This window comes from Lampetra planeri, chromosome 30 (genome assembly GCF_965212315.1).
Source record: "Lampetra planeri chromosome 30, kcLamPlan1.2.h2, whole genome shotgun sequence".
NCBI classification, from domain to species: Eukaryota; Metazoa; Chordata; class Hyperoartia; order Petromyzontiformes; family Petromyzontidae; genus Lampetra; species Lampetra planeri.
Window position 1 is genome coordinate 5,989,303 of NC_136136.1, and position 26,676 is coordinate 6,015,978.

Below are 26,676 nucleotides of genomic sequence, written 5' to 3' on the forward strand. Positions count from 1 at the left end.
GGCTGGGTGGGGACGGTGGGACTGGGTGGGGGGTGGGGTTGGGTGGGGAGGGGCTGGTCACCCCGTGGTGCCCTTATAAAACTCAACGTTTAACCTACTCACGCCGGCTTGTGCCCGCCCTCACAGTCGGGCATATTTGCGGAATACACCACGCCGCCGTTCACCCTGGCCATTGACCGATCAACCCAACGTTCCTACCAGCTCCCTCCGCAGGAATGTGTTTTGTATTTGTTGTTGTCACGTTCTGACCTGCCCCGACTTGACATCTGTGAAAAAGAGCTTTATAGCTCATCGGATTCCTCCAGTCTAAATAAATATTCTGATTCTGGATCAACCTCTACAAGGGGTGGAGGGGGGGGGGGTGATTGAGTGAGGAGCGGGGAGTTTGTGCTCATGGGCGGAACGTTTCGGCCGATGGCCGTTCTTCAAGAGAGAGAGTGAATACGAGTTGAAGGACTGCACAATTGCACTATGGGGAATTACTACGATACTTAGCCAAGAATGTCTGTGTGTAACGCGCGTGACGTCACTCCACATGCCGCACCCCTCCCCCGTCATGAATATTCATGAGCGGGTGGATTTTTACACTCACGCTGAAGAAGGTCGAGCGGAAATATTTATTTTTCGCAAATTCGCTTTAAGTTCTACGCAACAACAAAGTGGATTTGGTGTTTTTATTTATTTCTTCAGCACTTGACACAAAAGGTAAGTCGAATTTATGCTTCTACATTATGGTAGAATTTACATTTCTCGATGATTGTCCAGATATTGTATCCAATTCCATTTCATTTCAACCCCAGCGACCGAAAACAGAAGATAATAAAGTACCAGAGCAGTGAATTTTAACAAATTGACGGTCAGTTATATACGGCGCTACAGTGAAATGCAGTGAAGTGTTTGATGACATACTTTCATGCAATATTCACTGCCATTAAATTTACACACGATACAATTATACTCTGCTAATTTTTTTCGTAAATATTACAGCTTCCATCCTAGGATGGGCAAACAAGCTAGTGTATAATAATTACAATTAAATGTTTCCTGATGACCCATTTTTACATTTCCATATGAATAGTTACCTATTTTAGCTATCAAGTAATAGACAACCCCCTCTAATAATTACCAACGTATTCGTGAATAAATTCATCTGCATGAAAAGTAAAATGATTAAACGTTTCTGGCACATGTATTGGGTATCGAACTCAATTCTAGATTTGAAGCTTTCGTGACTGCAAGGATTCATATGCTTAGGTTTTTTCGGTAAAGTCACGTAGGTAAAAAATTAAAATTAATAAAAGTAAAATAAAATAAAAAGTAAAATAAAAATAACGACGTTTCGGAGGCAACACAAGCTTCCGTCTTCAGGTGGAACCGTCACAGCACGACTGCTGCATCAAGTAAATGAGCAAGCGTGCTGTGACGGTTCCACCTGAAGACGGAAGCTTGTGTTGCCTCCGAAACGTCGTGATTTTTATTTTATTTGTATTTTATTTTACTTTTATTAATTTTAATAAAAATGTTTTACCTACGTGACTTTACCTAAAAAACCTAAGAATATGTATCGAACTCAAGTTAGGGGCTCGGATGTGGAGGGGGTGGGGTTCAGATTGTACTGGGCGGAGCTTCGGCACTAATTGGGTGGGACTTTGATGGAGATGGGCGGAGGCTTCACTGCGAGAGGGCGGGGCAAGGGTCGAACATTGAGGGCGGGAGTGAGGGGATAGGGGGTGGGGGTTTGGGCGGAGGAAGCTGGGGTGTGGTTATAGGGGGCGGGGCTTTGGCGTAGTGGGCGGGGGGTTGAGCGTAGGGGGTGGGGGTTGGGGTGTAGGCGGCGGTGGTGGTGTTGGTATTGGGGGAGGGGTTTGGGCGTAAGGGGCGGGGGGTTCGGAATAGAGGGCGGGGGTGTGGTCTAGGGGGCGGGGGTTTAGGCGTAAGGGGTTTGGGTGTAGGGGACGGGGCTTGTGCATGGGGGGGGGGCTTGTGCATGGGGGGGGGGGGCTTGTGAGGGGGGGGCTTGTGAATGGGGGGCGGGACTTGTGCGCACCCGTGCTTCTCTGCACCGGGGAGCGGGAAGGCCTCTCGCCGTTTCCGCCGAGGTTCCGCGGTGCCTCGGCTGCGCAGTCTCTCGGTCCCCGCTTCGGATCTTTTTGCTTGGCCCATCTCCCTCGCTCATTCGCCCTCACACGCGGCTGTACAATACAGAAGGAATAGGCGCGGGGTACCACCTTGAAACAGTCTGACAGAGGTCGGGGTTTCTATTCAGAAGGCGGGATTTGCGGAGTGATTGGTTACCGGTCCCGCTGGTTCTGGTTGTTGGGACCGGTCCCATTACCACCACCCACCCACCCCCCCCTGGGTAGAGAGACATCGTCCCGACAGCCGACAGCCCCGTCCCGCGCCCGTCTCCCCCTGCAGCTGCAGCCGGTGGCACCATGAGGTAAGCGGGCGGATGGACTTTGTGCTTCTTCTATTGTTGTTGATGATGGTTGGTGGTGGTGGTGGGTGGGGGGATGACGATGGCGCGGATGATGGTGGTGTCTGGGGTGATGGTGCTGTTTTGCGAACGATGGTGGTGGCGATGGGGACGGTTATGTTGGTGGTGTTCATGGTGTTGTGGTGCCCGTTTGTCTGATGGGTGATGCTTAGGTTGGTGGTCTTGTAAGTTATGATGATGGTGGTGATGCTAGAATTCTGGTGGTGCTCCTGCTGGTGGAGTTGGTGGTGATGGTGGTTGTGGTAGTGGTGGTTGTGGTGGTGATGGTGATGGTAGAATTCTGGTGGTGCTCGTGGTGGTGCTACTGCTGGTGGAGGTGGGTGATGGTGGTGGTGATGGTGGTTGTGGTAGTGGTGGTTGTGGTGGTGATGGTGATGCTAGAATTCTGGTGGTGCTCGTGGTGGTGCTACTGCTGGTGGAGGTGGGTGATGGTGGTGGTGATGGTGGTTGTGGTAGTGGTGGTTGTGGTGGTGGTGATGGTGATGCTAGAATTCTGGTGGTGCTACTGCTGGTGGAGGTGGTGATGGTGGTTGTGGTGATGGTGCATGTTAGTGGTGGGAGTGGTGATGTTGGTGGTCGTGATGGTTTGTAATTACGGGGTTGACGGTGGCAATGATGTGATGTTGGATGGCATTGGCTCGTAGTAATGACATTTGTGCCCATGGTGATTTTCGCGGTGATGAGTTTGACCGTGATCAGGGTTTCGAAAGCGATGGTGATGTTAAAGTGGTGCTGTTGATGGTGATGTTGACGGCTACCTCGTGTTGGTGGCACACACTGATGTGGGTGACTAATGATGCTGTAAGTGTTGCCACCGATAATGTTGTTGCGCATGTCCATGTAATTCATGTTGGTAATTGTTGTTGTGATGGTGGTAAAGGTGTTGGTGATGTTGGAAACGTTTTGTGGCAAAACAATGGTGCTGGATTCTGGTGATGTTGTGGAAAGTGTGGTGCAGTGGTCGACGAACTGTGGCTTCCCAACCCAGTGAGTGACCCAAGTTCGTATCCTGACCACAGCTAACATCGGTGCTGAGCCCCCCCCCCCCCCATCGATGTGGACTCCGTCTTAAATGTAGTAACATGGTGCAGTGTGTGAAGTCGGCACAGGGGTGACAAAGGCGGTGTCTGGCCGTGCCATACTATCCGTAATAGGTGCCCCCGATTATAACAGCACTTTCCTCAACAGTGTATACTGCGGGGATCTTTGTATGCGATGTCGGTTATTGGAATGTTGATCGTCGTGGTGAAGGTGCTGCTGTTTTTCTTGGTTACGCTCAGATTTGTTGTGGTCGTTGTGTCAATCTGGCTTCCGTGTGAACGGGAGGCTTTTATAACTACGTGTTAAATCCCAGGGTCTACAATTTTGGGGGATGGGTTCATTTTCAGGACCACAGTTTTCGAGTTTAACTCGTACGGTTACTATGGCGAAACGCAACTTTATTTGGCCTCCCGATTTAAGAACGAGATGAAGAATTGCGACACGCAAGAAAGGAAATCTGCCCTAATACATGAACCCCCGTGTGTACGTACTTGAGTTACGAGACATAGCCTCTCACCTGACTTTTGCAAAAGGACGAGGAAATTAATTGTTGTGGCCGGGCTTCCCTTTGTGCGTGTGTCGTGTGTTCTTTTTAAATCCTTTATATTAAGTTCACTTGCGCGCTTGCTTGCTTGCTTACGACCGTGCAAATCTTTCGCTCGTTTTTTAACCCACTTCCCGTGATCCGATCGAGCTGACATTTTCCACACAGACTCGTTGTGCGTGACAATTAATGTTCGTGAAAATGTTTTTCCAAAATTTTACACTTATTAGGACAAAAATATTATATCTAATTACCAATTGCTTAATTGTGCCATGCAATCATCTGACCCATAGGTGGCAGCCATCTCAAGCCAGAGGACGAGAGGACTCTATCCGCCACGCATATAAAGGATTTCTAGTGAAAAACTTTGTTTTTACGGGTTATACTTGTTTCTTCCCACACGTCGCTGTACAGGTCTGGGAGCTGGTGGGGAGCAAAGTTGACTCACGGCTATCACACTGCACTGTGATCTCCACCCCCCTCCCTACCACTTGTTTGCCCGGAGTGACCTTCTGAGCTCCGTCACCGGGGAGCCTGCGATCTCAAAAAAATGTGTCATCCCTCCTCTGCAGTTTCTCAGCAAGCACACAGAAACAAACGGATACTGGATCACCTTACAAAGCGAAGTCGTTGTGTGTGTGAGGGGGGCGGAGAACGTACGTGTATCATTAATAAGTGAAAGCGTTTGTTGTGTCTTCTGCTAAGTGTGACACGTGTCTCACCTGAAGTGACGACGGTGATGATGATTATGGGGATAATGTCACAGCCAAACGCGTTACATCAGGTTGAAAGTTATTAAGTCGAGAGAGAGCGAGAGAGCGAGAGGGCTTTTAGCCACTGATGTGTGCAGTGGCGTTGACCGTCAGCTGCCATCTCTTGCCTGAACGTGGCACAGTCCCGTGAACAAATTTGAAATTAATACTTCTGAGGTGTGAAGGCCCCGCTTTTTCTTTTGGGTTAATATTCTACCCCCCTCTCCCCGCCTATTTTGTCACTTTCCCACGCGTCCCCTCGTTATGAGTTGGCGTCGTTGGTGTCGTTGGCGCCCGTGTGCCTACCCGCGGTTTTTTTTTTACACTTCGGGTTAAAGTTTTACGAACGGTCGTGAGTTGCCGTGAGGGTGGTGGGGGGGAGATGTGAACGGTTCGCGAGCGAGGGCTGCGGACAACGCCCCGTTGCCAGAGTGGCCCTGGCCGCATTCTTTAGGGTGGAAGTAAATGCTCGGCGAAAAGGTGACCCAGAGGCGTTGCGAAAGTTCAGAAGGATGCGCTGTTCTCAAGAGTCGCGTGGCTCGTGAATGAGAGACCGATGCGATACTGGTGGTCGAGATTATGTGATCGGTGGTGGTGCTGGTGAGTTTCAAATTTATTTCGTTTAACCAGGTGAGATTTGACGAGACAAGAATGCCCCCGGTTACCAAAAAGACAACAGCAATGAAGTCAAATGAAGGACATTACAGCAATGAAGCGAATAGCAATCGTAACAAGAATAACGGTGTCGCATAAGGTTATTGAAAATATTGCACGAACATAACTCGGTGTTAAGTTATAAATTCCCTCAGACGCAAGCCGGCTTGGTTAGCTTATTTTTAGGCTGATCATAGTAAAATAACTTTTAAGTTAAAACTTCTACGTGAACGGACACGCATAAGTGTCTGATGCTGTAGAATTCTAACCACTGTGGAACAAGGGAAGAGTTTGCAGGGCAGATCTGCGCTGTTGAGGAGCAATTTAGTGGTGCCGTTACAAAGGGTTTAAAACCTGTGCTACAGATTCAATGTGGGAGAGATTGTCTGAGTTTATCCTCGGTGACCCCCCCCCCCCATCAAACACAATCACCTCTCCTCTTCAACCTCCCCTGAGGCCAGGTGTGTTTGCTCATGATAATGAGTCTGTCCCACATGTTGTTTTGATTACCCCACCCTTTGGTAAATTGCCCGCAATTACATTTACTGCACAGATACTAGATTAACATTAACGTTGTTATTCTTCTCCACTGGACACGTGTGTGTAACATAAAGTCGAAATTATGTTTCTCTTCTTTGATATTGCCTCTTATCCTTCTCCAGGATTTGCGTGTCCTCTCAAGCGTAACACGCCTGCTGCATGGTAAATGTAACAGGCCAGGTCCTCCACTGTTGCCCCTGCCGGTAAATCATGTTAAATCTGTGGAGGTCAATTCACTTGTAAACCCGCATGTCATTCCATCGTAATGCCACTTGCGCCCCCACCCATCCCGGCTACAAAAAAGACCTCCCCCCCCCACCGCAGGTTAGTGTGGTTGAAATTCGTATTTCCATCTCTTCCACAGGGGTTTTTTTTCGAGGGTAAAACGGCATCCTCGACAACGATTAACGGTGCTTAATCTCACCACGTAGGGTTATCACGGTTGTACAGCGCATGCTCTCCCGACGTGTTGTCGGGGTTGTCACTGCGAGTTGCGTGCCCGCGATGTTGCACTTCCTCGAATCTGGGAACTTCTTCAAGAACTGAGTAAAAATTTGACGTCGTCCCTAAACGACGTGTGGCACAGCTGTAAAGCACATGGGGTGGTGCGTTACCGTTCGCGGCTCCACGCTAAAGCGCCGATGAAATACGCGGCGAGTGTCTCTCACCGTGCCCAAAGCAGGATGGGTTTTTTGCTGTGCATGTGGAGTGGAGCGCCTTACTGTATTTGGTCATCCTGCTGCCTTCCCGAAGGGTGCTTTAGCTTTCTCCGGCAAACACTTGAGGCTCTGTCCGTGCGTATCGAGCCCTTGGCGTTTGGCGAGCGCGGCGGCACCGATTGTGTGTTTGTAAGTTTCTTTATTTAATTATAAGTGCCTCCGTGTTCATTTTCACGCCGCTCGCTACAAAGCGTTGCCCGTCACGCCAGGTTTATCGTTGAACGTGGCCGAGTGAGTCGAGGACCTCCTGGGCGCCGACGGAGCGCTGTGGTCAGACACCAGTCAGAGGCAACAACGTCAGTGACGTTTGCGTGGGAGGACAGCTTGTAGGTGCACCTGAGGCCAGCACTTAATTCCTTTACTAAATTCGTTGTGTTGCTTCTTGAGCGGTGACTTGTCAGGTCCCGTCAGGCAGTGTCATCCTCAAAGTGGACTTGATCTGCGGGAATCCGTCTCGGATAACTCGATTGGTTCAGGTGGTGTGCCGACTGGTTGCTTTTTTATTTTTGGGTTTTGGTTTGACCCAACGACCAAACTGCCCCGAATGCATCCGATCCCATTGGGTCTTGGAAGGAAAAGCAGCGCCGAGACTTTGGGTTTGGGCTGGTCGAACTGCCACACGTAACAGGTATTATGGGTCTTCAGGGCTACGCTTTGGGCAGCAGAGGTCCGTCGAGGAAAATAATCCATTGTTTTACCGTACTTGTATGCTAACACATATGCTCTCCACTCGCACCAATCGGCACTGATCATTGTAGGTGAATTACGCTCAAATATCTCCCATTACCCACATGGAGGCTATTTGTGAATTGATAAAAGGATGTGCACATGTCGGTTGTGTTACAGAGTGCACGATGGTGGCACTTCTCAACAAGAGAATAGGAAAGGACTCGTGGTCTCATGGTCGTTCTACCAGTACGGTATATTTAATTTCCCCATAAACGGGCCTCTTTATCTTCGCGTGTGTGTAAGTAAATAAAGATAAATATGGGTGGAATAATAACAAAAATGACTGTTGAATAGGTTTATTCGGCTGGGACGGGGTCCTGGTGACGAGACAGGACCCTGTGTGTGTGTGTTTGGACGAGCGAGCCAGTGAAGAGTGGACAGCTGAGCGGGCACAGCTGTTGTTCCGCACAAATTACAGTCACGGTGCTGACTGAACGAAAAAGTGAACAGGCGCAGGAACATTTTGTTAGAAACTCCTCTCCGCCCCGCTCCCCCCTCTCCACCATCTTTATCTACACCCCGCCCCCCCCGCCGTATGCCGGACGGACTTCACGGCCGTGCGTGGAGACACTTGAAAAATGGGCACGGCGGTACGAATCGGCTTTATTCAACGCGCGTGTGCCGTAAGTGATGATGAGGCGAAGTGAAGGACCGGGCTTTTGTTTGGTGTAAGATATAAGGGCAGAGTGCGGTTGGCACCCAGTTGTTAGCAGGGCTGCGCTCACGAACCTGACGGCCCAAGTTCGATATTTGAACCGGTCCCCACCCCCACCTTCGCTGACCCGTACTGAACGGCGCGGTGAAGAATGGTCACACTAACCCCGTCGCCGCAAAGGCATGGGGGGAGGACTTTGTCCAGTAGTGAATTGACAAAGAGCTGTAAATTAAGCACTAAAGAAAAGTAACAAAAAATACATTTACAGTCTGCTGTCTCGCGCGGGCGGGCGGGATGGGATTGTGTCGTCTAAGTCCTACAGACACGGTAAAAAGCAAGGCGTTTGCTGCTTACAGCCATTTCCAGACACGTGGATTAGCAATCGGCGCAATGAAACTGCGCCCACATTGGCAGGACGGCTCCTGCTGAGCGCTGCCCCTTTAGAGCACTTTTGGGGAACTTCCGGTAGCCGGACTTTGAAGATCCGTCTTTGGTGATGTTTTGGGTCATTTAAAAATGGCTGCTGAAGAAATTCTCGGAACCATGTGCGTTTTATTTATTTATTTTGTACAAAGACCGCATTTTACATTACGCTAAAAAGGACGTGGATTTGTATATGAATGCACACACATGTACCTTGTGTTATGTATTGCCAGTAAGCTTTGACAAAATGCTTGATATGGTAGCACCATTTATCTACCATGCCATGTACTATTAATGCATAATTTACAGCCATTTGTCAAGCCACTGCTGGATGAAAGCTTCCCCACACCATTATGTAGGGGTTGTGTTGACCATACTTGACCACGCTGTTCAGGTGCTGGTTGTTGAAAGAGAGGTTGGAGGGGTACTCGCCACTGGTGTTGGCTCTGGCTGGGAATCAAATTCAGGTCGTCTGTCGGATTTCACAGAAGTGCGTTAATCACTGCGCCACCGTTCCCCGCAGTTTGCGTGAATTGAAGTTTAGGGGTTACCGTGATGAAAACGGGTGTAGAAGTCACGAGTCTACATACGCGCCAGAAATCTAATACGATATTATCACCTTAACCCTCCAGCGATGGTGGTTTCGGATTCCCATTGTTGGCGCTTCGATGCACACCACACTGCGCTCACGCCTGATGGCGCTGGCACGGAGAACCCTGGACTGATAGATGCTACTCGTACCAGAGGTCGCAACCGGGTACCCGATACCCGTACCCTGCCCGATACCCGGCTACCCGTACCCGGCCGGGTACCCGGCCGGGTACGGGTAGCCGTTTGCGACCCTGGTGCGGCCGGGTACGGGTAGGCCGTGAGTCACTGGTGAGTAACCGTTTGTCACTCATTTCGGGTAGGGTACGGGTAGGGAACGGGTACCCATTTGCGACCCTGGTGCGGCCGGGTACGGGTAAGGAATCAAACCCCGTTTGCGACCTCTGACTCGTACTCAGCTCGCACTGCCAGAGCGCCGTTAACTTTTTCCTGGGTTTGACGTGCCCGCCCTTGCCCCCCTCCCCCCCTCCATGCTTCTCATCGTGTCTGTAACGTTGGATAATTAGATCCTGGGTGACGATTTCGTGGGATTTCTTGAGTATCATATTTTGGATGTATCGAAACGGCCTTTGGTGATCAAACGCCGTTTGACTTGTGCTTGTTTGTGTGTTTATATGTTGATACGCCAACTGGCTCAAAACGTAAGAAGTGAGATGAAATATACATGAACTGTACAGTAGCCGATCGTTTGACTGCAGTTAGGCATCCTTTAGATTAACAGCTGCAGTGGGAGAGAGGAATGCCAGCTATATGGGTCTTATCTCGGGCAGACTTGCTGGTGTGTGCTGTCAGTCCTCGGCTCCACTCCATTGTCACTTGTGTGTTCTGTAAACTGAATACACATACACCTCTTTGCCTGGCAGACCCTTTTTAATACATCATCCTCACAGTCATCAACATGATCACCACCACCACCATGGTCATTGTCTTTGCACACGGTAGTATCATTTCTTGCTCATCTCCTGCCAGTATCTAGACCGGGCAGGTGGCGTGCAGAGTTGTTGTTTGTCTCGGGCACTTTGCCAAATTCATTTGTCATTCGCGTTGAGGTTGTATATCTGCGTGTTTCCTCCCCCTCCCCACCCCCTTCCCGCGCAATCATAGCTGCCACATGTATAAGCAGGGCGAGTACAGCACAACAGTCGCGACGCAGCTTTGCGTCCCGAGTAATTTTCCTTGCGAGAGTGTGAACCAAATAATGCTGCTGGCATTGACGCAATGACGCGACGCATTTGCCCTTGACGTGTGCTTCTGGCGCCTTGCAGTCGGCGGGCAATATTTTAGCTTTCACGAGTGGCCTTATTTCATGGACTCCGAAGCTGTTGGAGGAAGACTGAGATCACTTACGCAATTTTCTGTGTATAACGTGCCTTTGTTGCATGGGTCGCCTTCTCGGGAAATTCACAGAGGCTGGAGATTCAGCTCTCATGGTCACTTTGAGAGTTCTAAAATAACTCATGTAATTTTTTTTTACAATTAACATGTTCTCTATATTCTCCATAGGTCAGATGCCACTTAATGCTGGAGCATGATTTGGCTATGTGTATTTAATTTCCAGAATTTCAATCCACTGATGGATTAGGGCTTCGCCATGCGGTGATGCGATGGTCATGCGCGTTGCTTGAGATGCTTCACCACACTGCCAAGCGCAGAGGTTGGTGAGGAGTAGGACAGATAACACTTACCATTGATGTTAAAGCCGTGACTGGGAATTTCTCATTGTACAGTACGCGAACCACTGCACTACCACTCCACCCCACGTATATAGGACGTTGCAAGCACGTCATCATCACCATCAACCATCATCAACCCACTGCTGGATGAAGGCCCCCTTTTAAGTCATAGCCATTCATCACGGTCACACAATGTAACACCCAGCACCTGCACATGAGCTGATATCATCGCTCCATCTCTACTTTGGATGTTCTCTTGGACACTTTCCCTCCTTTTGCTGCCGCAAAGCAGTTCTCATCCACCGGCCATTATCCCTTAAAGCCACTTAAAATACATACAGTGTCGGTAATCCCAAGCATATAGAGGCATGCATAAAGCCTTCTGTAATCTGTAAAAGTACAGAATTGTGCCACAAAGTGCCCAGGGCATATTGTGTTGGTCTATGTACCTGCCGCACAAAAGCTGGTCGTTAATGCCGCGCACAAAGCCAGGCAGGGGCCACAGACCCTTCCCTCTGTTGCTGTTTGAGTTGCACATGTAGCGACAGACAAAGGAGTCGAGCATTTTAAACGCGCTTGCCAAGAATTCACAATGCAACTCTCCCTTGAATTTTTTTTTTTACGCTAAAGCATTCTTGTCGCTTGTTGTTATTGTTATTTTCACCCTTTGTGATGTGAACCTTGGCATTGGGAGCCCATTAGGTAGCAACGTGCAAGCCCGACCGTGCACGAGTGACCGTCATCCACAATTATTGATGGGGTGTATTTTTTAAAATGTCTTTAACAAGGACCACATGGGGATGTCAAGTCACGAATGATTGGGGAGTGGGGGGGGGGCTGCTAGGTGTAGGGTACGAGGTGGAAGGGCACCTTCTGCTCGAGATTTTTTAAAGGGGCCGGAAGCGCACGGCAAACATGAGGTAGAATTTCCAGGAACTTTTCCATACCCTCCGTGCGGTGCCTTAAAAAGGCAGACAAGTCCAGAGCCGGGAATTATAAAATGTTACACGATGTACTGCAAATGAAGGGCTATCAGTTGAGCATCAACTGTTTTTCATTTTTTCCTGCCCTGCCATGAATTCAATTCTATCAAATGTGCAGCCCACTCTCAGGAAATGCTGACTTGTTACCCAAAAGTAGATTCGTCGCAAGCGGGGGTAAGCCGTGGTCGTGGGTGCAAGTATAGGTTTCTCTTGGAGCCGCTTAATCAAATCAAATAAGTGGAGCAGTTAATTGAATTAAACAAAGGGGGGGGAGGGAGGGAAAGTTTGCTCTCATCCGTGGCCAGACGCTGCGCTGTGATAACATTGTGAACGAGGAATCCTCGCGGCGCGAAATGGAATTCGCCCTTTGCTGCAAACGCAGTCTCCAAAGCAGAGGTCGCAACCGGGTACCCGATACCCGTACCCTACCCGATACCCGGCTACCCGTACCCGGCCGGGTATGGGTACCCGTTTGCGACCCTGGTGCGGCCGGGTACGGGTAAGGAATCAAAACCCGTTTGCGACCTCTGCGCCAAAGCTTTCTACTACTGTAGTGGCGGGGGGGGGGGGGCTGGTGTGGGACGGGGGGGGGGGCCCTTTGGCGCAGGGGGCCGACCTTAGCACATTTTGATGTTAGGAAGCAAAGAATATAAACGCTTCCCCGTCGCAAGGTGGCCTTCCGTTTTAAACTTCCACTTTATGAGTCGGCAAGGAGAAGTCTGCTCGCTTCACCGCCGCGGCGGAGTCACTGGGGGCGGTGGGGGGGTGGTTTATATTATTTATTTTTTTACGCCAAAGTGTTTTAGGGATTGTCTCGTCGCTTTTGCCTCGGCAAGGGAGAGCAACAACTTCCTAATTTGGGCAAAGCACGGGGCGCTCCGGGAGCTGCGTCTGTTCGGGTTTTACAAGTTTGGGCCCCACCTTGCTGCGTAATGCGGAATGAGGTTGCAGCTCTCGGAGTTGGCTCTGGCCAGGCTTTCTCTCCCCCCCCTGCATTTAAATGGTGTTGTTCGCGCTAAGGGGGGGGGTGGGATCTCTTTGAGTATTTCCACGTTGAAACTACCAAAGTGTGACCCCCCCCCCGCTGTTGAAGTTTCCGCGCAGTTGCGCAACTCTTGAGAAGGAATTGGGAACGAAGTCGGCGTTGTTGTGCTTGCTCGTTGCAAGTAGTTCTGATTTTCTTTTCAAAAGATGGATATTTTCTTATTTTGCAGAGGCTGCGCTCCTTTGGCACAGTTCGCCACACGTGACCTTTGTTAAACCGGGCCCCACCGGGCCGGCATCGCACGTACCATAAGGAGAGCATTCACTCGCTTACTTAACCCGCCTTTTATGAGTAGCAGAACACAGTTTAGTCGCTCAAACAAGCACGCACTGGCCGACAAAAGACAAAAAAACACATTCCTGCCCCACCCAGACAGGCACTTAATTATTTCATATCTTTCACCTACCGAGGTGCTGCAACTTGCTCGCCCCCCACCACGCGCTGCTGGCAGGCAGGACGTGCAGAATAGTTTGGCGTGTTTGAGGGCCCTCTGCTTATTGGTACCGAGGAGCGTGTGATGCCCTGCCTGCCTGCCGCATTTCTGTTCGGACATGGCGGGGCACGCGGTGGAACAGACGGGCACTCTGCCCGGGCTGCCGATCCTCTAAACTCCATTCTGCTCGGATCACTGGCAATGTTTGCCCGTCCGGCCGTGCGCAAACTTGCCCGCGATTATTCTGCCAGTTCGGACACGGACTTCCTCCTTGTTCTGCCCAGCAGCCGCAGCCTATGTAATAATACTCCACTCGCGCCGTGTTTATGTTGTGAGTGCGTGCTGTGTGCATTTCGTCTAGCGCGCATCCGGTGGGGGAGTTTATCAGCTCCGCCATTGACCGCTGTTGGGGTGGGTCCGCTTAAAAAAAATGAAAAAAAGGTTAAGACTTACCCCTCCTCCTGCTGCTGCTCAATGCTTAATTATTAATGTTTATTGTTGTATCCTCTCAAGCATTTGTCCTTGGCGTCGATTGTGTACAACAAAACTGTTATTGTGTATCCTTAAGTTAGTAGTCATGTTACTTTGTGTCTCTTTGGCCCGTTCAAGATGTACGCAACGGTTGGAACAGACTGCGAGCTCACAAAGTTTGCTTATTCTTGCTTACGCATGCATGTTAATTATACGTAAACACATTTTACCTCGCCGTTCTCCAACATTTCACTTCGTAAATACGCCACTGAATAAGGGCACTGGCCCAAAATACCCCTAAAAGTGTGACCCTAGGTGTATTTATTCTGCTTTAACCAACCGTTGACCCGCATGTCGTAAGTTCTTGTACACACACGACTGGCTATCAGCGCAGCCAAAGCTGTTGAATTCAGCCGTACCTAATTCCATACAGTAGTCTATAAATGCGCGCTTTTGAGAGCTAGTGAAAGGATCAATACACCAATGTCGATGCAGTTCAACAGGATAAGCTTCAAGTGGTGATACAGCATAGCGGCTGGGTTTACAGTAGGTGGACGTGTGCAGAGCGATTCGGGTGGCCCCTGTGGTGCGTCCGCTATATTACATCATTAATCAGCCTCGCAGCCTGGTAATCTGCACCTGCAACCCCTCCTCATTCGGGGCCAGATAAGCCTCTTCCAAGGTCCGCGGTGGCATTAGCGGCTGCTGTGCTTGCGTGTGCAGCGGGCCAGGTGTGTGGCCGAGGTGTCCTCCCGCTGCCTCCTCCGTGTGAAGCCCTCGTTCGCTCTCGATGGAAAGACGGACGTTTCGATTGCATTTTCAAGATCGGTATCGGTGTCAAAAGAGGTCACCAACACGGCGGTGGCTGTGCATGCCGTCACACCTCACCCGCTCGTCTTGCTTCCCTCCTGCTAGATCTATGAACTGTTGCACCGTCGGTATCCCACTTCCAAGTTTTACTCTTGCAGTGTCCCAACTTCTGGATGTAGTTCTTCCCCCTGGGCATGAGCACCGTGAGTGCCAACTCCACTGCTTGTCTCTTGGGTTGCCTGTAGCGTCCAGAAACCTGTAGGTTTCCTGTAGGTTTCTGGACGCTACAGGCAGGTTTCTGGACGCTTAAGGCGGAATGTCGTGTAGAGTCCTTACTCTACCACCCACATGCCCATTGTAGGGCCCTCATTTGAGTGAGGCCTGGGGGCTCAGTAACCTACATTCTCTGTAATCCAGTGCATGTGCCCCCAACTGCGCCAATGCCCGATCCACACATACGAAGGAGACGTCACAGCGATACACTCCGCGACTCGTGACGCGGTTATCTGACTTGACCACCTGAGTGTGAAATTGAAGGTGTTTGCTCTGCATCTACATCGGCAGCCGTCTCCTCTGCTGGCGGATTAATTTCTCGCGTTAGCCTGCGACTTGCAGCTCTCGCGGAAAGCACATTGGCTGCCTTTCTAACGCTGCTAATGCCTACGCTTCATCCATAAAGCCTTAAGCCATAGTTGCGGCTCTCTGCCCGTGGGTCAAAGGTGGGATTTGTTTATACATAAAATCTACGCGGGCCGCAATAAAAAAAAGGGTTGTAATCGCATTTCGGGGCGCTTTGGTTCGGCATGTCCGGGTCTCGAACACACTCGGTGCCTTGCACCCCGCCACGGCTCTCCTATTCACGCCCATCGATCTCCCCCTTTCAAATGCAAATGCTGTTGTAATAGAAATCACGCGATGTGATAATTGGCAAAAGTGTGGAAGCCTGCCACGTGGGGCAGGGCTTTTTCCCAGCGAGACCTTTTAGCAAGAGGCCAACCACTGCAACGACGTACAGCAGAGATCGCAACCGGGTACCCGATACCCTACCCGATACCCGTACCCGGGTACGGGTAGCCGTTTGCGACCCTGGTGCAGCCGGGTACGGGTAGGCTGTGAGTCACTGGTGAGTCACCGTTTGTCACTCATTTCCCAACGTCTTGTCTCTTCTCACAATTAAAGTTCCTAGAATCAACCCACCCGCGCCTGCAACATGGCTTCATCCCAGAGGTCGCAATCGGGTACCCGTACCCTACCCAATACCCGGCCAGGTACGGGTAGCCGGGTATCGGGTAGGGTACGGGTACCTGTTTGCGACCCTGGTTCGGCCGGGTACGGGTAAGGGATCAAAACCCGTTTGCGACCTCTGATGTACAGTCACCGGGGCTTACAACGCAACGCTGGTGGTCAACTTTGGTCAGTGAACTTCGGAGTGGCGGAAAGGGGAGTGACACGTTTTGGCACGCGATCAAAAGTACATTGCCACAATGTAAACAATTCTACCTCGCTAATAAGCATTGCATTAGACACGTGATTAACATTTTTTTTTAAACCCATAAAAAGTTTTTAGAAAGTATTAATACAGCGTTTGCGATGTATATTCTTTAGGCGGCGGGGGGGGGGCAGTTTGGCAGGGTTCTCTTTTTAAAGCACCTATCACGTTGTGCTAGGCGCTGTGTGTGTGTCGCCATGCCAAGTTTAAGCAACAGCTGTAGTCGAGCACCCGTATTGTACTGTATAGATAAGATGTTATTCACGCTCGGGTTTAATCAGCGCTACCTGCTGCTGCTTCTTGCACGTGAGAGGTTTGACCGCGAAACTCTAGATTAGCAAAAATGCGGGCCGAGGTTTTTGGCTGGTCGTTATTTTTATTTCCCTCTTTGAAACACTACAACAGGTCTGGTGGTCCACGGAGAGCCGTGGTGTGCAAGCTCACGTGAGCTGTGTTCTTCTGAAATCTTCCGTCTTCCTTTGCATGCTCTAAAAAATTGGAAGCAAATGAATTAATTAATAAGCGTGTGTGTCTACATGTGCACACATTTAGAGTTCAATTCAGTAGCCGTGTGAATGATAAATTAGTAGAATTGTGCTGGTGAAACTGTTATTTATGCACTATATATGTAAATTGTATGTTAATTTGACATTTAGCCGAACGGTTTGAACAAAAAAACTGCAAATGAGATGGAAAACAACTAGAAACAGTACTAATGAGATGGTAAATGTGTTTTTTTTTACTTGAATGTTTTCAAATTGAATGGCACTATCTCTTTACTGACAGCGATTGTTTTTGCCACTGGTGGAGATTCCACATTCCTATGTTGGGGGCCGGTATATCCATTGAAAAACCATTGTTGGGTTCCTATAAATCTGTACTAAATGCATAGCAACCCAGAGGATTGAGGGCCCCAAGTATAGCAGGCTGAGTCCAGTCGAGTATATGCCTGGTCCTTTTGCGTTCATGTTATCGGACTTTGTTGGGCACTGTTGCCTTCTCGGTGGGTGAAGGTGTCTACAATGCAGACTGCCGCTTAACATTTGTGGGTGTTTTTTCACGATTTCTCTTTTGTTAGTTTTGTAGCGTTCCTTAAGGACCCTGTCCGTACTTGTTCTCTGCGGCATCGGTGTTTTTGCCTCTCTCGTTCTCGTTGTTGTTGCTGCCGCCATGCTCACGCGGCACCACGGATCTCCCGTGTAAGGCAGCCGGGCAAAATAAACTCGGATGTCATACTTTGTATGGCCGATGTAGATTCAGAGCAACAACTACAAATTCACTTTCAGTTGGTCAAGCCAGATGACCATGTCAGGAGCAGTGGGAATGGTTCGCTGCGATGCCACCTTCGTATTTGTGGAAAGGGGCATTGCGGCATTATGACCGGTCTGTTCTGGATGTCCACAGTCGCACGCTCCTGTAGAGTTTTTAATTTTCCATTGCGACACTTGGGAAACGCTTTGCAAGAAACCAGAACCCAAAAACGAGTGATGCAGCCGACGACATCGGCGTGGTTGACGACGCATTGTCTCCAAAAAGACACCTTGTTTAGCGAATGACAAACTCGCTGTAATTATTTCTGTATACAAGGATCAGGTTTGTTGTAAATGTTTACGTGTTGCATCGATGCCGCTGACCCCTTCTCTTTTGACGGCCTTGCGTTTTTCTGATCGGCGTGAAGCGCCAAAACCTTTCGCCGACCGCGCCCCGTGGTGTTGTTGTGTTTGTGTGAAACGCCTTTCTCTGGATTCGCAGAGCAGCCCTCGGCGATTTGCTCAAAGTTCACCAAGGGAAAAGACAAAATTGGTTCTCATTGGAGCTCGTGGGCGTGCGTGGCGTGAGCCCAACTGTGAGGAATGTTTGCGCGGGGATTAAATTCCGATGACCTGGGTTCGATTCCCCCACCCATGGGTAACGTCAGTGGGGTCCGGTGCCTCAGACTGGGCTCGGTCGATACAGGTCGGTGAAGGTAACTTTTATCGATCCACTGCTGAATGAGGGCCTCGCCATGCATGCTTTGGCCTTCATGGGGATTGTTTGGCCATACTTCACCACTCTGATCAGTACGGGGTTGGTGACGGGACACAGCGCTACAGCAGAGCAACAGCTTTTGCTGCGCCCCTAAACCCCGTAGGCAGCCTATAGCACCGGCTATGCATTGCGGCCGACTAACCAAGCGCTCTATCCATGCTCAACACTGCTTCGTCAGCTTCCGAAATCTGAAAAGAACGGGTGCATTCCGGGGCGTTTTTTTTTTACGTCGGCCTGATTGAAGCCGTAATCGATGGATTAATAGATAATTTCAATCGCCAACAGTTGCAGCTGTGGACCACGCTAGTAAGCAGCGGTTTCTAGAGCCGGAGAGCCACAAGGGTGCGTGGGAATGGGGCATGCGGCGTCCCATACTTTTTGTTTCCCCTTCCTTGTTTCAGAGGATTGAACCCCCCTCCCTAACGTAATCTATATAGCACACACTGGGGCCGGTTGTGACTTGACATGCTCGCATACTTGAAATCTCCTTGGAACATACATCTGTTGATACTTGCAGAACATTCCGTGTGTGTGTCGTAATAACACCGTGGGTGTGTACATGTACACGGACGCGTGGTGAGCGGTAGTGCAGTGGTTGGCGTTGCTGCGCGCACGAACCCGCTGACCCAAGTTTGATTCCTGCTCATGGCCAACACCACTGACAATTATCTGACCCCCTCGTGTACTGTTCCGGCCTTGGGTAGGTGCTTGCTAACAGCACTTGCCCCTACAGTCTGTTAAGGCTATACGGGGAATCTTTGTTTTTTCCTTTGGAGCGGTAGTGTAGCGGTTAAACTCACTGCTATGAACCTGGCGGCCCGAGTTCAATTTCCGCTTACGGCCAACACCAGTGATGATTATTTGAACCGGTCCTGGGCCTCCCCTAGGTCGACCCGGCCTCAAATAAGTACCTCGTGTGGTGCTTAAACATCACCATGAGGGAGACAAAGACGGCCAGGCTTGATGCTGGCCACCCACTCCTCATATGCTATGCCGCCCTTCATAGGTGCTTGCTTACAGCACTTGCCCCAACAGTATGTTTTAGAACAGTTGACCTCTGTCTTTGTACACAGACATGTGTAGTGGTTGTGCAGTGGTTTGCACAATGTGCTTATTATACCCAGGGACCCAGGTTTGATTCCCGCTCGCGGTTTATGAACAGTGGAAAATGATAACCTGAACCGGTCCTGGACTTCCCCTTAGGTTGGCTGCGCATTAAGTGAGTACTTGGTGCGATGGGTTAAATCAACAGCACAGGAGAGACAAAGGTGGCCAGGAATGGTGCTAGTTACAACCATCACTTTGTGCCGTGCCGGCCTTCATAGGTGCTTGCTGATAGCACTTGTCCCGGCAGTCTGAAAACCGAGGATCTTTGTTCGATATACACCGACACCATGTGATTGTGCATGTATGTGCTCGCATGTGTCTCCATAGATAGAGGCACTCTTTTTTGATTGGCTTACGAAATATAAGAAATGTGTATATAACACGTAGGCTTTTGCGACCCAATATTATCCATAATAGAGGTATTTTTGGGTTAGATCACGTAAATATTTACCATACACGATCTAACCCAAAATAACCTCTATTACGAAATCTATATTTCTGCATTAATAATGTATGTATGTTGAACTTCTTTCGCCCCATACGTAGCCAACCGTGCTTATTGATGAAGGCCTCCGCACAATCGTGCTTGTCACAGGAATTGTTTGACCATACTTCACGCTGGTCAGTGTGGGTTGGTGAAGTAAGGACGCCCAGGAACAGATCAGATATCACTTGCCGCCTATGTTAGCCATGGCCGGGAATCAAAATCTGGTCACTGGGTGCGTGAAACGGTGTTTACCGTACATCGTTATTACTATACAGTGCTGTGTAATAGATGGAATTCAAGTGCCCCATGTTAAAATCCTACGAAAGAAAGCCACACAAGGCTGAGTCTTGTTGCCGGGGGAAATACAAGGAAGCCCGGTGTTTTGGCTCGCCGTCATCCTTCTCGCTCAAACACGAGACGTGTGTACCCCTGCTCATCAACTACCTGCGTTTCGGCTACAGCAGCAGTCGGGCTGCCGTCGTTGTACCACGTGTGCGTGAACTGCCGTGCGTTCCAGCGTTTCCAAGAGTTCCAGTGCTTGAACACTCCCTGTGGTCACACCACTTCCTACTCCTACCCGCTCCCTCCACCCCCCTCCCTCTCGCCACCAACCACCCTTCCCTCCCCCCCCCGCATACCCCCCCACCACACCCTTAACAAACAAAAAGACGCACGCCTTCATCATGGCAGGAACATCCCGTTCGCTTCAATGTGCACTTTTTTTTAGTTTTGAACCAAAGATGGAGACTTTTGAGGTTTATGTTAGACACCAGTGTGCGTGCGTGTGCCATGTTACACACAGCGTTGGCGATCAGATCCATTAGAATTATTTCCTACGCTCATTGTACAACCCATCGAGTCATATGCACGACAATTTATAATGCACATTGCATACGAATGATGTGACGATGTTACATTTAAGGTAACATCGGTAGACGGGCGCTTGTGTTGCGTCCAAAACGTCGTGATTTATTTTGTTTTATTTCTACCTACGTGACTTTACCGGAAGAACCAAAGAGTACCTTTAAGGGAGCGGAGCACACGAATCTGTACGAATTGGAAAAGATGAGAAACAATATAAATGAGATGGTGAGAAACTAGAGGAAAATTATTTATTCTGGCATCAAATTGTGACCCAGCTTTTTCATAATTCATTAAATTACTGTGGCGGGCGTGGGGAGGCTGTGGGCTTGGGGAGTCGAATCATTGAACACCAAGCTATAATTTTTACGAGTTTAATTTTTACGAGTAAAAATTAAACAGATTTTACTGGAGGAGTCCATTTCTAAATGTGAGAATTTAGCCGTACCACATTGTGTTTTTCGAGCGAGCGATTTCATGGTGTATTTCACATCATCTTACAGCGTAACATCCCGCTTTGGTAATTTCCCATCGGAATGTGCTAATCATGTTCAAGGAAGGGAACCAGGGCTTCCATTCAGCTGGGTCTGTCTTAGTAAGCGATCCTGAACATATTTCTGTACTCGTCACCATATCTGTAAGTATGTATGTATGCAAGTTGAACTTCTTTCGCACCGTACGTAGCCAATCGTGCTCATTGGAGGTGCGGGGAAAGGACAACAAACTAAACACGAAAAGCATTTCTAAAAAAATGGTTTTCAATCTAAATTGAAAAGTGCATCGCTCCTGTGGCTTTTTAATATTGGAAGGGAGAGCGTTCCAGATGGCCACAGATGCGCATCTGAAAGCGCACGATGCAGTCTTCGTTCGATGGCCAGCTAAAAGCCGCTGCTGCCGGGATGAAAGTCAATTTAGTGTCCCTCTTCCTTTGGCTGTGGCGACTAGTCACGTACCACCCACTCCAGTCTACAAAGTGACGTACAAAAAAAATGTCTGGACCCGGCACACGACATCCAGGTGTACCTCTTACTCGGGCTGTGGCTCCTCGTAACGTACCACCGACAGGCCACAAAGCGACACGTCCAATATATTTCTGTGCCCAGCACACCGCATCCGAGTATACCTCTCGGTGTGGCTGTGGGCTACATTAGCGACCCAGGAACAATTCAAGTGAGAAAAACGATAACCGTCCACATCCGCCGCAACAACAAAAAAGGGGGCCCGGTTCAGCTACACGCGAGCGGGGAAATGGGGGATTGCACCGTTCGCGTGTAGCGACGCGCTCATAACCAAAAGCGGCGAGGTCCCGGTGGCGATGAAACTTCGCCGAAACCGTCCCTGATTTATATTTACACTCGCACATGCGCGCAGCGTGGCACTCAGGACAAAAAAAATATCTGCACCGTTGACAGATTTTACGTCATGCAGGAAAGCATTTACGCGGCGCCTGGAATGCAACCGCTGCTGCCCCTGCTGCTGCTGCTGTTGCGACTTATGCACAGGAAGCGGGATTCGCCCACAGTCATCCCCTGGGACGCATCACTCCGAGTACTGTACACAGGCAGCCTAATTGTGCGGATAAGGGCTCCTTCCAGTTTGCGAGCAGAGTTTGATCGCTCATTAATAATTTCAAGGGACCATTTGGTCGCTGGTGTGCTCGCTCTCTCTGTCTCTCTAAAATTAATTATTACCGTGAATACTGAACTTCGTTTTTGATGTGTATATATATATATTTTTTTTCTCATTGTGATAATGTAACCGCTCAGGAAAGCGTAACGTGTGCGGTTCTCCGTATGTCGCGAGGAAAGGAAAAACTCGCACGTGCTCATCTGCTCACCTGGATGTTAAATGAATGTGCTTTTTCCTGTGATTTGCCACGGCTCCTTGTCATTGTTTCAGACGATGCACTTGGTTTGCTGTGCCTGTTTTGCCTGGATGCACGTGTGTTTTGTTCGTGTGTGTCAGTGTATCCGTGTCTGCGTGTTTTTCACCGTGTGCCATAATTGTTAGGTGCATGTTTTGTCTGCGAGCATGTGTTTCAAATTTGCTCGGTTGCAATATGCTTCATCGCCCCCTACTGCGAACACTTGGCAGGACCCTCCTGATAAAGAGTTATGAGACTCAGTGAGGCTTTCCTGGGTTAACAAGCGTAATAGTGAAATGTGTTCCATGTGTCTGTGCGCGCGCGCGTGCATGTGTTTTGGTGTGTTCCCTGTGTGTGTCATTGTGCGTTGCGTGAATTTCACGCGTGTGTTTGTGTGTGCGTACTGTTGCACGTGGCCTCAAGGTGCACATAGCCTGGCACAAGCGTCGTGGTGACGTCACCGCCACTTAGTGGCGAATGGCGGTTGTTGTACTGTTGAACATGTTTCGTGAATGTCGGTTCTTCGTGTGTGCGTGCGTTTCACATGGTCCACGCGCACTTGTGTCTGTGTGACACCATGAGGGGAGTGGCCGTGTAGCGGTTAGCGCTACGCTGCGCTATGAACCTGGCGACCCGGGTTCAATACCGCTTACGGCCAACACCAGTGATGATTATTTGAACCGGACCTTGCCCTCCCCTAGGTAGACTCGGCCTCAAATGAGTACGTGGTGCGATGTGTAAAAGATTGCCACTCGGAAGACAAAGGCGGTCCGGCGTGGTGCAGGCCACCCACTCCCTCGTGTGCCGTGCTGGCCTTCATAGACAGCACTTGCCCCCAAAAGTCTGTTGATGCTACATGGTGGGATCCTTGTCTTTGTCCTTTTCTGTTGCACAGTGAGCAGAGCATCTGCCAGGCGCGGGCCCAGGTCATGGTGTACGATGACGCCAACAAGAAGTGGCTGCCGTCTGGAGGGCAGCAGGGCTTCAGCCGCGTGCACATCTACCACCACACGAGCCTCAACACCTTTCGCGTGGTCGGCCGGCGCATGCAGGACCAGCAGGTGACGTTGGCGGTGATTGGGCGGCAGCCGGCCGGGAGGCAGTGGGTGAAGTGCGCTTGTGCAGAGTTGCCGGCGTTCTCGGTACCTGGCGCGATGTGTAAACGTGCAACACTGGGGAGACAAAGGCGGCCAGGCGTGGTGCCCTCTACTCACTCCCTCGTGTGCTTGTGCTGGCCCTAATAGGTGCTCGCTAACAACACTTGCCCCAGGGGTCTGTTAAAGGCTATTTGAGAGATGTTTTTGTTTGTGTTTTACTGAATGGTTGTGTAGTGATGTGTGTGTGTGTGCTTTCTGATGAGTGGTGGAATAGCAGTATGCATGTTGGTATGTGTGTTTCTGCTGAATGCTGGTGTAGTGATATGTGTACCTGTTTGCATTCTGCCGGGTGGCGGGTGGCATAGCATTATGCATGTTGGTTGGTGTGTGTGTTCTGTTGAATGGTAGGGCAGTGATATGAGTGTGTGGGCATGTGTGTGTGTGGGGAGCTGCATTGCAGAGACAAAAGCGGTTGCCACAAAACGCCGCTGAGTGGGGTGCCAGCCTTAATGTGTTCAGTAACAGCATTTGTCTCTTGAGTCCATAAAGATAAATTATGGCTCTTTGTAGTCCTGATTCTGCATTTAATTTCCTTGTAATGCGCTATGCACTCCGCAAAGGCAAAACTGAATGAATGGTTATGAACGAGACACTTTAGTAATGAGCGAACACCTTTGAATGGTTTATTTTGAGTGAGGCTTGTCAGCCGATAAGGGACTGGTAACTTTTTTTTTAAAATTCGGTGAAAGAAAACGAATGAGCATTACTGACGCCGAGCCTTATCCAAGGCTGTGAAGGTTACCGCGTCTATATTTAGACGTGCTGCGATTGGCTCGTTTTTTATGACCTGGATGCTGAGCGTTTTCTTGTTGCACTTGGCTCAAGAATTTCTCCATTCTAGTCCCAAGGACACCCTCTCATATCTCGCTTAAAAGGGAATAGCACATGAATTAACATGCTTATCATCGTCATTATGCGTGTATGTTGAACTTCTTTCGCACCACACGTATCCAACTGTGCTAATCGGAGGTGCGGAAATCATCGTTGTACGCATACATTGATGCAGTTCAATGTTTTGTGTTGCCCACAATTTTCGACTGGGTGGCGCAGTGGCTCACAATGGAAAGGTCGCCGGTTCAATTCCCGGTTGGCCCTCAACTCACCCCATCATCATTCTGAGGTCAATAAAATGAGTACCGTTTTGTGGGTAGTCATCAGTGCTTGTGCTGTGGATGTACTCGCCCCCACCATAGTAATGTAGACTTTCCACAACTGGCTGTGTGTGGACAGGCAACCGAGATGAGCACGCCCAATGCTCATTTGAGTGTGGGTACACTTTGGCTTAGACCCTGAACAAAAGCACTTTGAGAAACTTCCTTTGTCCATCTGTGAGTCATTCTGTCCATCTCTATGTCAGTTGGTCAGTCGCAGCACTTCCTCCAGTGATTTTTTCACCCAACAGAGCAAAGCAGCAGCTCATTATTCTCATTGCAAGGAACCAGTGACGTATGGCATTGGTGTATATGGTCGTTGAAACTTTTGCGACGGTTCGGCGGAGGGTTGAAGCCTTCCGAGGCTTCGCGTTGCTCGCGCAATGCAGTTTCATTTTAGAATTTGTCATTTAGAAACATCTTCACCCCGTCTGTAGGATGGACCGGGGGGGGGGGGTGGTACCGGCTTGTAAGTGTGCGTGTCCATTATCATTATCAGCATCATCACGATCCATGGGCATATAGCCCGTAGGTGGCCGTTGCACGTGTCGCTGTTTGTTTCCACTTTCCTTTGCCTTGTGCCAATAAGCTCAAGTAGTGGCCACATCTTTCTGACACCACTCTCTTATGTCGTCGTCAAGCCGTTCTCTGTTAGGTCTTCCTCTCTTTCCTGTTCCTTCCATTCCCCACCCCCCCCCCCCCCCAAACAACACCCTTTTAATGTAGCTGTTGTCGTTCATCTTAAATATGTGTCCAAATTGTGCCAGTTTCCTTCTCACCACTGCCCGCATCGTGTGCGCGTGCATGTATGTGTATACTTACATATGTGGGGAGCGGTCGCGCAGCGGTTAGCGGGCTGCGCTGCGAACCCGGCGACACGAGTTCGACTCCCGCTCATCGGTCCTGGGCCTCTCCTATGTCGACGCAGCCTCAAAATCAGAACCTAGTGCAGTGTATAAACTTCGCTGGGCGTGGTGTTTGCCACCCACCCCCTCGTGTGCCGTGCCGGCCTTTGTCGGTGCTAGCTAACAGCACTTACCCCAACAGTATGTTAAGGCTATATGGGGGATCTTTGTGTTTGGCTTTGTTTTATACATATGTAACACTGCTTGTACGTGCGCGCTTCAGGTGGTGATCAACTGCTCGCTCTCTAAGGGCCTCAAGTACAACCAGGCGACGCCCATGTTCCACCAGTGGAGGGACGCGAGGCAGGTGTACGGCCTCAATTTTGGCAGCAAGGAGGACGCCAACGTGTTCGCCAATGGCATCATGCACGCCCTGGATGCGCTCAGCGCCCAGGACACGAGTAAGCACACGTGCCGCCCTCGCGTCACAGGCCCGGCACGACCCGGTCGACCGTGCGACGTCGATGCCGGCGGCCGTGGGTCGTGCGTACGGAATGATCGTCACGCTGGCTCTCATAACTTAAGTGTGAGAAGGAAACAAAAAATACCATCTGCGTGCGACGCTCGTGGCCCGCGTACCTTCAGCCAGTTCGTGGACAGATGACCCAGGAGGCAGGATCCATCTTGTGGAGCGTACAGCTGCTCGGCTGATAGGGAGTGTGAGAAGGAAACAAAAAATACCATCTTCGTGCGACGCTCGTGGCCCGCGTACCTTCAGCCAGTTTGTGGACAGATGACCCAGGAGGCAGTGTCCATCTTGTGGAGCGTACAGCCGCTCGCCCGATAGGGGTTAACGACGCCGATGGCCTTATTCCACTTTGGGTGGTCGAGGTCGGGGTCATTGCTCGACCTTGGCATCATTAAAAACGACCTTGGCCAATGCCGCTCGGCTCTAATCACGTGCCCTTATCTCCACTTACGAATGCAGCGTTAGCGCTATAGGCAAGCGTGGATTGAACCCCATGGTCATTCGATGAATTGTCACGGTTCATCTTCACAATGTATTCTTGTTTGGTTCGGTTTTAATCGATGCATAGGTCTCATTCCTA

General features: G+C 49.9%; 1 protein-coding gene across 3 annotated transcripts in view; it reads left to right on the forward strand.

The window, feature by feature from the left end:
* The first annotated feature begins 2,087 nt into the window (after positions 1-2,087).
* EVL (Enah/Vasp-like) overlaps positions 2,088-26,676 on the forward strand; it is a 43,004-nt gene continuing 18,415 nt past the window's right edge. For 2 of the 3 annotated variants that reach the window (XM_078608547.1, XM_078608548.1), the window contains exons 1-3: positions 16,396-16,511; positions 23,310-23,475; positions 25,851-26,028. In XM_078608547.1, the coding sequence (XP_078464673.1) occupies positions 16,411-16,511; positions 23,310-23,475; positions 25,851-26,028 (445 nt within the window). In that variant the 5' untranslated portion in view covers positions 16,396-16,410. Of the gene's footprint in view, positions 2,441-16,395; positions 16,512-23,309; positions 23,476-25,850; positions 26,029-26,676 lie in introns of those variants that run through there. The other variant, XM_078608549.1, reaches the window with a different exon arrangement.